The following is a 13,866-nucleotide window of genomic DNA, read 5'->3' on the forward strand; positions in this document are numbered from 1 at the left end:
GGGGGCATTGGATAGGGTGTTGGAGTTGTAATTAAAGAAAGGAGATACAATTTAACCATTGTAGAACAGATTTAAAGGGGAGCTCTGGGCCCTTTAAATCCCCGCCCGAGTCTGGCTGCCAGAGCGCTGGGGCTCCGGCAGCCGGGCTCAGGCAGGGATTTAAAGGGCCAGAGGCTCCGGCCGCTGCGGGGAGCCCCGGGCCCTTTAAAGCACTGCCCGAGCCCCACTCCCAGAGCTCCGGCGGTGATTTAAAAGGCCCGGGGCTCCCCACAGCGGCTGGAGCCCTGGGGCCTTTAAATCACTGCCGGGGAAGTCAATCCAGTCCAGTCCAGCACGGCATACCGGCTTACTTTCACCTCTGGATATAACACGTTTTCACTTATAACACGGTAAGATTTTTGGCTCCCGAGGACCGCGTTATATCGGGGTAGAGGTGTACAATCTGAGCATGCCTGCCAGATCAGTCTTCTCAGGTGAGTTCATGAAAAACAGCTGGGGAGAAAAAGGAGAACCTCCCACATAAAACTTTTAGTCCAGTGATTAGGCTACTCATCTGGGATGTGGAAGAAACCTGGTTCAAGTCCACACTTCATCTGAGGGGGAGAAGGGATTTCAATCAGGATCTTCTACCTCTCAGGTGAATGAATGCCTTAACTATTGGGCTATGGGATGTTCTAGTGCTAACATACAGTGACTGGGCAACATTATGCAATACCATATATCAAGCCGCTCTCGTCACCTTGATGAGCAAAATGTCATCGAGATCGGTTTGATGAGAATGACGCAATAATTCAACAGCTACTCACTAAAAAACATGAGATGTATAATCACATTTTTGTATCCCTGTAGGCACAGTTTTAACATATAGGAATCTGTGTTGTGATATCCAATCTCAGCTCAGAAACATGCAAGATCAATGATGGAATGCCAAGGCAGATGAAATCCAGGGCTATGCTGACCCTCGGGAGCCCAAAGACTTCTATGCCGCTACAACCGATGCATATGGTCCAATACAGCATTACAGTCTCTTTGAAGAGTGCAGATGGCCTAACACTGATGTCTGATAAAGGAGAAATCCTTCAGAGGTGGCGCAAGCATTTCAGTCATCTTTTGAACACACTGTCCAACATCACGGACGATGCACCAATAAGAGCAATGGATCAGCCACCTTTTAATGACAACATGGATGCAGCCCCATCCCTTGACTAAGTCAGCACTGCTATCAGTACTATGAAGAACTACAGAGTTCCCAGATCTGATGGCATTCCTACAGAAATATTCAAATATGGCGGCTAATCCTGCTGAGGTGAACACATGGACTATTTCTCAATATATGGAGCAATGAAGATTTACTGTAAGACTTCAAAGACTCTACTTTGTCACCATATACAGAAGAAAGGTGAAAAGTCCGACAATGGCAACTATCACGGTATCTCATTACTCTCCATCACTGGAAAGGTTCTGACTAGAACACTCTTTGATTGTCTGCTATGCAAAATCACTAAATGTGTGTTACTGGAGTTGCAATGTGATTTTAGGCCCACAGACGAAATGGAAGACAAGATATTTGTAGCCCATGAGATGGAGGAGAAATGCAGAGAACAGCAACCTGACCTTTACACTGTCTTTATTGAACTGGCTGAAGTATCTGACACCATCAATAGATGTGGGTTTGGCAATTATTACATAAGTTTGGTTGTCCAGAAAAATTCACCAACATTCTAAGGCTATTTCATGATGGAATGCTCGGAAAAGTCTGTGTAGATGGTGTTCTGTCTGACCCATTTCCTGTCACTAAAGGTTTTAAGCAGGCTGCATAATTGGTCCACTCTTGTTTATTATCTTCTATACAGCAATGCTTGATTATGCTACAAGAGCCCTGAATGCTGGTATCAGGATATGTTTCCAATTCTCTGGAACAGGCTGCAATCTTCCACGAAGGTCTTCGGGCAGTTGTTCATGAGCTGCTGTGTGTCAATGACTGTGCTCTAGACACAATTGAATATGAATGGATCTGCAAAGTGTGCAAAAAGATACAGGCTGATATTCTGAAAAAGACAGAGGCCATGTATCAACCTGCACCAGGGAAACTCCACATGAAATCAAAAAGTCACCATCAGAAACACTGCTAAATGTTGTTACAGACTTTTACTATCATAGTAGTATATTGTAGATTTATGTTAGTATAGACAAGGAACTGACCAATCATATCAACAAAACCAGGTCATCATTTGGCTGACTATCAGGAAGAGTTTGGTGGCAACATGGTATTAAACTTCAAACCAAGTCTATAAATCAGTTGTGCTGTCCAACTTATTGTATGGGTGTGAGACCTGGACCCGCTACAGGCATCATATTAAGTTTCTAGATAAATTCCATTTACAACATCTGCATTCCAGACTCTGCATCAAATGGCAGGATAAAGTTACCAATAATGAAGTTCTAGAATGTAGTTACTCCACAGGGATTGAAGTCAGGCTTATCACAACACAGTTATGCTGGGCTGGTCATGTGCTGAGGATGGACGACACCAGAAAGTCAAAGCAGTTGCTATATGGCAAACGGAGAGTGGGCAATCACATAGGAGGTGGCCAAAAGAAATGCTTCAAAAGACACACTGAAGCATAACTTGAAACAGTGTGACATTGAGACTAACAGCTGTGAGTCATCAGCAACTGACAGACCACACTGGCAAACAGTAGTCAATGATGGGGTTACCCTATACGAGGTAAACTGTCGTATGGATGTTGAGGCACAGAGGCCGAGTTGTAAACAGTGGCAGATTCAGCAGGCACAGACTGTAATCCCTTCCTCGGCATCAAGCTATGCACTTCATGTGGAAAGGACTGCCACTTGCGCATTGGTCTGTTTAGCCACAACTGTACAGTACTCATAAGCCATAATACTGTCATCAGCATCATCTTCCATCATGAAGGCCAACATCATGCTGTGTTCTGTCTCTCTCTCAATCTCTTCTCTTAAAGCTGTTCCACTTTGGATAAATAATCCAAGAGTTATTTGGTCCAGAGAGCGAAACCCCAGCAATGACTTTAGAGCCTGGTGGTTAGAGCTTTCACCCAGGATGTAGGACACCCATAATCCAGTCCTCCTGCTCCAAAGTCACAACAACAAACTCCTTTTATATATCCAGACCTAAATGTCCTACTCCCAAGGTACGAAAGTCTAATAAGATTTTATGAACAATTAATGAACATGAAAACCTGTGTGAAATCTTTTGGGTACCAATTAAGAGAAAAAACACAACACTGGGCCCTTCTTCAACTAGTTTGAATAAAATTATCAGAAAATTTATAACAGAAATGACTGTGCATGTGAGCATGACAGACATCTTTTTTTTCCTAGGGTACAGGAGTAGGTTTGGGGGAGCAGGGAAGTAAAAGTAGAATTTGCTTCAAAAGCATACCAGTTCCAAGTATGGAGATTAGTCACTATTTATGGCAGTACTCGTAGAGGGCTAGTAGACTGCAGGCATTAATTACAAGAAGTCGCATTGGAAGGAGCTAAGAGTTAATCTTTTAAGATTAATACTAGCATGCCTTTCTTAAATGTGATTAGTGTGAACAGTTCCAGTTTGATGACTATCGCTGTTGCATGATGGGAAAGCATAACAAAAAAAACGTTTGAAAGATTAATAAGAGCGAGAACCCAATATCACTAATTACTGTCGTTTATTCATGTCTAATAAAGGAAGGAAGAATCTCGCCCCCACCACAAACTGTACAAACAGTTCTTATTCACAGCTCCATTGTAAATAGTACTAAGTAAGATAAAAGTTTAAAAATAGGACAGTTCTTTTAGATAGAACATGACTTTGCCCATATTGAGTATGCTAAGCTGCTCAATGAAACAACTGACCTAACCTTTAAATAGAATAAAATACATTTACTTAGAGTAATGACATTGGTATCTAACTATGCAGACTGTTTTTTCTTGTGGTTTGTATTCTTTCTAATCTTAAGTGACCATCTTAACCATTCCAGTCCTTAGCTGATTACAAAGGCAGAGATTTTGTGAAAGACTGAAAGACCATAAAGTACTTAGCTAGGACCTTCATAAAAGGAATGGAACACTGCCAGTATTTCTGCTAACATGTTTAATGAAATGAGGCTACGACAGAACTGCTGGCTTTCTACTGCAATAGAAAATGCTCGGAGTACATTACCTTTTCATTACAAAGTTTTCTCTTGGAAGAAAGGGGTCACTAGATCTTATGCTCGCAATATGTACTTCATTACAATATAGCAATTCCTTAGTATCCAAGGACAGCCTTATAGTGAAGTTATGCTGGACACCGTTTAAAAAATGTCATGAACAAGAAACCTGTTGAAAGTCCTCTGTTTCCCACCAAATCACAATAAAAGCTATTCTGCTCTCTCTTTCTTGTAAAACAATAAAGTTGTGTATGAAAGGGCATCATATGAGTGAAATATTAAAATAAATTACAAAATGATTCTCTTATAATTGTGCATATTGAGATATTCTCTTATAAAACTCACAAAGCGGTATAGCATTTTTCTGAAGATAGGTAATATATATAACAGGAAATACAGTGATACTATACAGACTTTTTTGCATTGAGATGAAAATGTTTGAAGGCTGAGTACCTCCCATCCCTGAGTGGATATACAATAGCATAGGTGATGCATTCTTCTTAGGATTTCACCTACATGTTCAGAATATCTGACAGTCGTCAACTTCTTATGTATAGTATATTCTCTGGGAGATATTGGGACATTCCCAGATAACAGGTCAACTAACTCAATGGATTATTTTATTACCAGTACAAGCTCACTTTTCAGCAAGGAGACTCCTCACTTCTTACAACCCTGGAGACTGTCTGCTATTTATCCACAAAATAGGTACAGCATGAATAACCGTAGCTTCCCACAAGGAACCACCCATTAATATGCCTCAGACTGACCAGAAAGACAGTCCAGGATCTCGGAATGGTGAGCCTGCTAATAAGAGAACTACTTAGTGAAATTCTGATGAGGATTTATTATGAGAATAATAGCTACATTCTTTATGATAAAGAGTCTATTTCCTGTATAATAGCTCAAGTTTCTGCTGGCCTTCTAAATAACATGGTAGATAGAAAAGAGGACCAAATTAGAAGTCTTTCCTACTTTGACCCTTACTATGAATATAGCTTAAAAATTAACCTTAATTCTGTGAGGGAAAAAAGTCACTGAAGTCCAGACAATGATGAGTCAAATGATTCAGATACCTGAGCCTGTGACTAACTTGAAACTCAACTGATGCATGAAATTAATAAACACAAGGAAAAAATTACACTTCCATGCTTTGATCCTCTTTATTTTATCTAGACAGCAGATCATGTTGAGCGTTCAAGTTTTGGCATCTTTCCAGTTACGATTTGGAATAGTCTCCCAATTCTACCATGCTCTGTTTTGCAGTAAACAGTGTCAAATATTAAACATTGAGGAAAATACTTTAATCACTGCTTCTTCCTAAGTTTACCATTCCCCTTAAAAGAAAGGATTTATCAAGCTGTAAACTCCTGAAAAAGCCAGTAACAAAGATTTAAAAAGATTAAGATATTTGATACCTACGTTAGCTCAGTGTAAAAATCATCCAAGTCATATCTGAACCCTAAATAGTTAATACTGATCCATTACTGAATGGAAACTTTGTTTAAAGAAAAATAAACATGGGACACTTTCTAGCAATCCTACTCTTCTAGATCACCATACTTTCTTAAAAGAAAGCTTATATAGGTATTCTATAGTTTAGAATTCACAGCTCTTTTCTCAGATGCATACAGCATGGTACATTTTGCATAGTACAGAATATATACTTGCAATATGTATTAATTCTGTGAATGTCTAAACTGCAATAAAATTTGCACTAACATTTTGTGACACGCCACGTTACTGTGATCTGTTTGCTGGTGTACAGAAGCAGGAACTTGGGACCTGACCCTTTAAGTGAGCCATTACAGCCTGTTACCTAGAAAAATTAGGTACATATCCTTCAAAAGCAATAATCTGCACCAGCTTTACTGTTATGAAAGGAACTTTTTATAAAGTGGTAAATAAGTAATTACAAATAAATAACTATACTTTAAAATGCTGCCTAGGACATTAAGAGACTCACCTAATAATGTGTTGTGATCTATCCCACTTTTAGATGGAGACTGCTGACAGAGATATGCTCCTTGCTGAAAGAATCACATAATTGAAAAAAAATAAAAATAAAGAAGCCAAACAAAAAAATCCTCAAAGTTGTATATGTTAAATTAAAAGCCATGTTTGAAGGATGTAATGAAAAATATATTGGGTACAATCCGGAGCTGCACTGAGAAAAAGGTGGCTGTAGGCTGCCTTTATGTCTTCCCTGATCGCGAGTCAGCTGGGTAGCTGAACAAGCCTCCCTGCATAAGTTAGAGCAGCCACGGGGCAACTTTAAGTCATGCCAATTACAATACTCTCCTTAGGAATTTTTTTCTAGGTGGGGATTGGCGGAACACATCATATACCAACCCTTCCGCTTCCCCTCTAGCCCCCAAAAGCTCATCCCCTCTCCTGACACACCCATTGCACCAGTGGAGGGGAACGAGTGGAGCAGAGAGCTACTGGCGTAAAACCAGCTATGTCAGCTTTACTCCAGTCCAAGATTCCATCATGTCAGGCGAATCCTCAGGTGCTGCTGGCAGCTTTAACGTCACTGTGTGCTGCTCCAGTGGCACAAAGTGATCTCATTGGGATTGAGGATCCAGCCTGAGGAGCAAGAGAGAGACTAACTTATAGGGAAACTTCTTTGCCCTCTTTTCCACAGAGAAAGTTTCCACTATCAACCCTACCTTAAGACTCTCTGCTGCATATCTGTAGCGCTATTTACATTATTTATCATGCTCAATTAAAATAGGCAGGAGTAGTGGTGAATCAGCCAATATGAAGGATACTCTTCGCTATTACGGATGTCAACTACAAGCAGTTTTGGCTTGCTAGATTTGGTTTTCTTTGTAGGCGTTTTGAAGTGACTAGGTCCCGTCAGCTCACACAAGTCAATCAGATCTTCTGCTGAAATCCGTGGCGACACTTCCGCCTTCAGGTCATTCAACTGGATAGAGTCCCTAGACTTTAAATAGAGAAAAATAAAATCTTTAAAATGATGTAACTATTTATTTGCAGTGTTATTGTAGCTGTTAGCCCCTGGTTGTTAGAGAGACAGAGTAGGTGAGGTTAATATCTTTTATTGCTCCAACTTCTGTTGGTGAAAGAGATGAGCTTTTGAGTTTACACAGACCTGAAGAAAATCTCTGTACAAGCTCAAAAGCTTGTCTCTTTCATTAATGAAAGCTTCTCCAATAAAAGATATAACCTCACCTACCTAGTTTCTCACTTAACTGTTTAGGCATTATCCAGCATTCATTGCAACTTCTGCTTCATATGATCATCCTAAATATAAAAGTGAAGTTTTGCATAGAAACATTCCTTTCTTGTAACTACAGAAAAGTTTGAGATAAGCCATATAGCACTACATCTAGAACTTTTCAAATTATTCATTGTGGATAGTTTATCTGAAAAACTTAGCTCTATTTTCTGTTTGAAAATTATCCATAAATAGATTTTTATGAACATGTCATTTGTAATTGTTTGAGGAATAGCTTGTGAAAACAAATTTTAGCCTGTTCTTGGTTCATGAAGTGTTCACTACCGATAAGATCCTCCTTCACTCCAGCCACTTTATGCAAGGTAAAGGGGCCCTAAAAGCCTTGGATTGCTCCAGAGGAGGACTTCCCCAGTTCAAGAACTGATGTAGACTGCCACAAGTTGTCCTTCGAGGATCCCCTTGAAAGCCCTCATGTAGAGGACATGTCAGGAATGGGATGAATGTGAAGTGAGTGGGGAGGAGATTTTGGGCAGCAGTAGGGCCCATAGGTCAACTGGGAAACTCACCATAATTTAGACTGTTCCATGGAGCTGTCTAAATTACGCCAGAGGCTACTCCAGTCCCCAGAGTAGCCCAGGGTCAAGAGGATGCAAAGATGACTTAGAGCTACCTTAACCTCCACTGATCTGTGAGTTCTGTCCTGCATCTATGAAGTGCAGCACAGAATCTCTCCCTGTGCCCTTTCACTATTTATTATTCCTCCATTGAATCATATTTTTGGTCACCTAAGTCACTTGGTATTGTTTCTGGATGAGCTAAGCTTTATAAAAATTATTTGGGAACACTCAGCTAATTTATTGTGGTGCCACAGAAATACTCTATTATTTGCCCAAAAGCCTTTCCTTCTCTATGGGGAAGTCTCAATACTTCAGCTTCATATGTTACCAGCTTTAACTTTTCAAAGCACCCATACCAAAGCAAACATTAATTTTTTCTACATTTAGAAAATCCAGCACAGGACATGTGGTTCAGAGGCTTCAATGCACCACTGCGTTGTGTTTTACTGTAGTCTGCAGAAGTAGCATGTACCTATCACCACTTTGTCTGCTTGTCTCATTGCCTAGTAATGGCATTTACAGGTATATGATTTGTATAATATTTTAACCTAGCAGTAAAGAGTTAATGAAGTCAGTCACGTATGCACAAAGGCTAAATTCAGCTCCATTGTGCCAAAATGTAGCCCTGCTGTATGTGACTCCAATGGAGCTTTTCTTGCATACACCAGGGCTGAATTTGTCCCTATGCAACTGTTGTGCTCCTACTGTGTTTGAGGTCAAACATAGGCGAAATTTTATAACTTCTGAGTGTTCAGCTGTTTCCAGTGAATTATTCCAGCTTGTCTGGAGACAAATCTGTGCAGGATAGCTGGGAACTGCTAGAGTGAGCATCTTCTGGAAGCTGTTTAGACTACTGTTTTGGTGACTGTTACTGGTGGAATACTTTTTCTGTGTTAATTAAAAGGTAGCTATTTTGTTTAGAAAATCCAAATGCGTGCTTTGCAATTCTTCCATACACAACAAAGGTGCTGGGGCCACTTCTCCCCAATGCAGATATTACTCCCATTAACATTACTGGACATTATATGCACATCAAACAGTAAATACAGCCCAGATGTAAAATACAAAATAGAAAAATTAAAAATCTAAAAATTGTTCCTACATTACTGGTGAACGTTACTGCATTGATTTTAAGAGTTAAATATATAAAGTGCTGTTTAAAAGCAGGATTATTCTAAGAGTATCAGGGGCTGAATTTTATGCTTAGAGAAAAACAGAACCATAGTTCATAGAATTATCTTTGCCATCTAATCTCTTGTATATATGTATGGGTATGTTGATACTGATTCAGTACCTAGCTTATCATTTGCTTTGCAATTTGTACTTATCAATGAGGAAACAAACACATAAGGGAACAGGTGTGTTAGCAAACAGGAGACATTGAGGCACTTTAATCAGAGTATTAAATAGAGCTGAGGAGAAGATGGTTTTCCTGTCCCATGAACATTTTCAAGATATCAAAACATTTTCCCATCTCAAATTGGGATGAAAAGTCAAAATCTTGACAATTTTTGCAAATCAAAAATCTGAAAAAAAATTTGCTCTGGGTCAATCAAAACAATTTCTAAACATTTCATTTTGGTTTTGATCTTCTTCCTTTTTTTAAGCTTTAAGTCTAAATTTAATAAACTTCAAAATAAAAACTCAGAAAAATTAAATTCAGAAAAATTAAGCTTATTACCCCCAAAAATTTCAGGTCAGATTTGTCAAAACCAATTAACTGTTTTGCAAACAGTTTCAGTTCTGATGAATCAACATTTTCCAGCAAAAAAAACCCCCAAACAACAACAATGCAATGAAAAATGAGTGATCAGGTCTGGTATTAATTAACTCAAGTAATTACTGCTAGCACTAACCCTTACTTCAGCAGTGTGCTGTAAACATGTGCTAGCTTATATTGATTCAGCAGAACCTCAAAGATACGAACACCAGAGTTACAACCGGACACCATGTGAAACCGGAAGTAACCAATTAGGGAGCAGTGGGGACCAAAGAAAGAAAGAAAAAGCAAATACTGTACTGTACTGTGCCTGTATTGCATCTTAAAAGTAGGCACATCTGGGCTGCATGTCCCTACGTACGGGGCAGCTACTTACAGCTAGGAGGTGATGACATTGGGGCTGCCAGCCCCAGGCAGCTGGAGTTGGCAGAGCAGGAGCAGCGCTGGGGTCTGTGCTGCTTTCACACACCCACCCCACCGGCCGGGAGAAGGATGCACGTTTTTTACTCCCCCCGCCGGTCAAGAAGGGGATGGGCTGTTTTTATCCCCTCCCTCCGGCCGGGAAGGGGACAAGGTACAAACTCAGTCCAAAAGAAGCTGCCTGCAAGGAAGCTGCCAGTGCTGAGGAGGGAGCAGAGCTGCTGCTGGAGCCTGGCCTGGAGTGTCAGCTGCTGGAGCCCAAACTGCGCTTTGTTCGGATTTACGAACATTTCAGAGTTATGGACAACCTCCATTCCAGAGGTGTCTGTAACTCGGAGGTTCTACCGTATTATTAATTTCCCACTCAAAATATAGTTTATTATCTTCTCTACAGTTTTGCTGCTAACTAGGAAAAGAATTACATTAATGTGCTGGAGAAACAGTAAAGGCAAAATGAAGTTATACAACAAAGGGATGTTGTAGTGGTGTGGTAAAGTATACCTCCAAAAATAGTCCTTAGCCAGCCTATGTACAGTTACACTTACCTTTGCTATGATCAGGCAATCAAAAGGTATTCATAATTATAGACAGCATCTACTGGACTAAAAAGAACATACTAACTTACCAAACTGGTTTTTCTGGTCAGTCTGTTATAGTCTTCAGAACACAATAACTTAGAAATCTGTGGTCTCTATTATGAGATATACTCAGCATGCAGGATTTTTTTTACCCCAGTGAAAATAATAAAGGACAATTTATAACAAAAAGACACCCCTGAGTTTCTAGATAATATACTGTTAATTTAAGTACAACAGAATTCTCAAGAGTAAAAGAGTATTGTAACCTTAATTCAGCCACCATGTACCTTCGCATTAGGACAGTTTTTAATTATATGACTACATACTATTCCCCCCTCCCCCCTCAGGATACCTGCCTAATTCAGTGCACAGGACCGATGCACACAGGGTAAGAATTAAGGTTGAACAGGCAACCTTAAATCTGGTATTTCCTATGCTTGTATAATAGAAGTCATAATCATCAAAATTCTACATTATCCCCAACGGGTAAATAGGAAACAAGTGCTCCATAAGTAAGACTGTGCCTACACTATGAGCTAGGGATGCAATATCCCTGCTCACATACACATACTTGTGCTAGCACTCATTGAGTACCAGGAGTATAAATAGCATTGTAGCCACAGTAGCATGGGTAGCAGCAGTGGAAGCATGACTGAGCTGTGTTCAGTACATATTCAGTGGTTTCAGGAGAGCTTGTAAAATCTTTATACACTTTTCTGCACGCTAAATATAGTTTCACGTCTTCCACAATCTGCTGTGACAGCAGTGATATTTGGTATTAGCTAGAGCTCCACCTGTTTATTATCATCATTTATTTGTATTACCATAATGCCTACCAGCCCTACTCAGGGGCCAAGATCCACATGCTCGGCTCCATACAAACAGAACAAAAAGACGGTTCCTGCTCCAAAGTGCTTACAGTTTAAGGGCATGTCTAAACGAAGCATAAGTGTGAGGCAAGCTGTGGCGTAAATCTGCAGTGCACTTACATGCTGCACGCTAACTGTCCATGTAGATTCTGCTACTGTGCCCTAAAGTTTGAAACAGCAGTATGCAAATCATACTGGGGAACTTTCAGGGCGCAGCAGCAAGATCCGCATGGACAGTTAGTGCACACATGCTGGAGTACTGTAGATTTGCCATGCGCTAATTTGCTGTTTAGACAAACCCTATGTGATGCAGAAAGAATCTTCAAGATTTAGACATAGCCTGGATATGAGGACTTGGATACCTGAGTCGAAGATGATGCCCACATTATGGGCCAGAGTGACAGGCAGGATGGTGGTGCTGTCCACAGTGATTGAGAAAGAAGGTGCAGTGGAGGTCTTTGAGGAAGATTAAGAGCTCTGCTATAGCCACTTTTAGCTTAAGCTGACGGCTAGACTTTTGGACAGAATTCTTAACTGTACTCAGTGACATGCCTCATCCCTTGCTTAGGCCTTTTGGTGGTGTCATAGCTAGGCACCAGTTTCCAGCTGAGCGGGAGAGGAGGGGAGAGAGAGAGGCCATTTGAAAATAAGCCTCCAAAAAGATTACTTGTCCTCTCAGCAGCATTTGTGGCCACTGTCCATTTTAAATTCATTTAAAAAACCCACCAAGCTGTGAATATAAAACAGCTCCCAATTAAGAGCCTGATTCAGCCAGGTACTTAAGCACTTGTCTAATGTTAAGCTGCAAATAGTCCCATGGAGGTCCTTGCGACTACTTACATACTTAAAGTTAAATCATGTACTTGCTGAATCAATGCCTACGTAAAAAAAAAACAATAGAAAGTGAGAGCTGAAAGAAGCCACTAGGCTACAAGGCAGCTCTAAAGGCAGTAAGGCTCATTGGCTGACAGGTGTAAAAAAAAGAAGGGGTCCAATTGACCAGGACACCTAGGAGAAAAAATAGGAGGAGGCATTTATAACTTACTCTCTTCTGTTATCCTTCTGATATGACCTATTTAGGGTTTTCCATACTGTATACAGAGAAAAATTCACTGAAAAACTTTTTTTCTAAATAATGGAAAGTAAAATTAAGGATCCGTAGTCTGTGAGCAATATCAGGGTATGCATTAAAAAGCCTCACATGCGGACACACACAGTTGTGGTTTATAGTTATTTTAAAAGATGGGTTTAAAGGTCAAAACTAGCAGACAGAAAACTGTAATGAAAATATAGGGATGAATCAAACACTGTTGCTCAGAAAAATGAAAGACTGTAGTTAGAGAGAGAGAGCTTTTATAACAGCGTTCCACTCACTGTTCTTGGTAGTGACCTCACTGCCTGAGCTGGGAAACACTTGCAAGTCACTGTTTCTCCTGCCCTTTTCTTTAAAAGTGCTTTCAAATCTGCTCCTAGTTACACTGTAGTAAAATTCCTGAACTTTTATTTTCCCGTATCCTAACGTCAGTGCGGAATCTTATTTTAGAAAGCTCAGCTATAAGAAGTTGTTCACCAGGGAAGGTTGCTTAACCGACAGCACAATTTAGAAAAAAGATTTATATGAGCTGGCATTAGAAGTCTACTCTCACCCCATGTGTTTCCTTGACTACCCCCTAAATCCTTTAAATTAGAGCACTTGTTCTTCTCACCCCATTAACTTTTAAACAGGACTGGGAATTACTAAGCTATATGCATTTACTGCTCTTAATACAAAGGAGGCATTAGGAATTTTAATGTTTTTAATATTAGGAATTAAAGCTACATAAATATTCTGAAATTAGAAGCTGAGCTTCAGAAAGATTAAAGAGCTCTAGTACCGGTAAGCCACACAATCAGAGCTTCCATCTCATTTTCCATTAAGCTGTAATTTCTGATTGGCATTTCATCCTGGCTTTCACATGCAGATACACCTTTATGGAAAAGAAATTAAGTGTTTCTGATTCTGCAGGACCTGCACTTAGCAGTTCCATCTGATAATAGCTCTTGCATTTAGCTGAGTTTTGGTCCAGGAGACAGAATGGCTTAAGGTGGGCTGCAGGTTTTTTTGCTTTTTGTTTTTAAATGAACTTGGCATTCCTCATCACATTAAAAAAAAGTCTTTTTTAAACAGAAGTATTTCAGCATTGAATTAAATCAGCGGTTCTCAACCTGTGGGTCAGGGCTTCAAAGTGGGTTGCGACCCTTTTTAATGGGGTCGCCAGGGCTGGCGTTAGACTTGCTGTGGTCCA

General features: G+C 40.1%; 1 protein-coding gene across 5 annotated transcripts in view; it reads right to left on the reverse strand.

Moving 5' to 3' along the window:
• TBCK (TBC1 domain containing kinase) overlaps positions 1–13,866 on the reverse strand; it is a 180,116-nt gene that overhangs the window by 23,443 nt on the left and 142,807 nt on the right. For 4 of the 5 annotated variants that reach the window (XM_024206568.3, XM_024206570.3, XM_024206571.3 and 1 more), the window contains exon 24: positions 6,947–7,122. In XM_024206568.3, coding sequence (XP_024062336.1) covers positions 6,947–7,122 — 176 coding nt within the window. Of the gene's footprint in view, positions 1–5,387; positions 5,428–6,946; positions 7,123–13,866 lie in introns of those variants that run through there. The other variant, XM_024206572.1, reaches the window with a different exon arrangement.

This window comes from Terrapene carolina, unplaced genomic scaffold (genome assembly GCF_002925995.2).
Source record: "Terrapene carolina triunguis isolate 2854851 unplaced genomic scaffold, T_m_triunguis-2.0 Scaffold706, whole genome shotgun sequence".
Lineage (NCBI taxonomy): Eukaryota > Metazoa > Chordata > Testudines > Emydidae > Terrapene > Terrapene triunguis.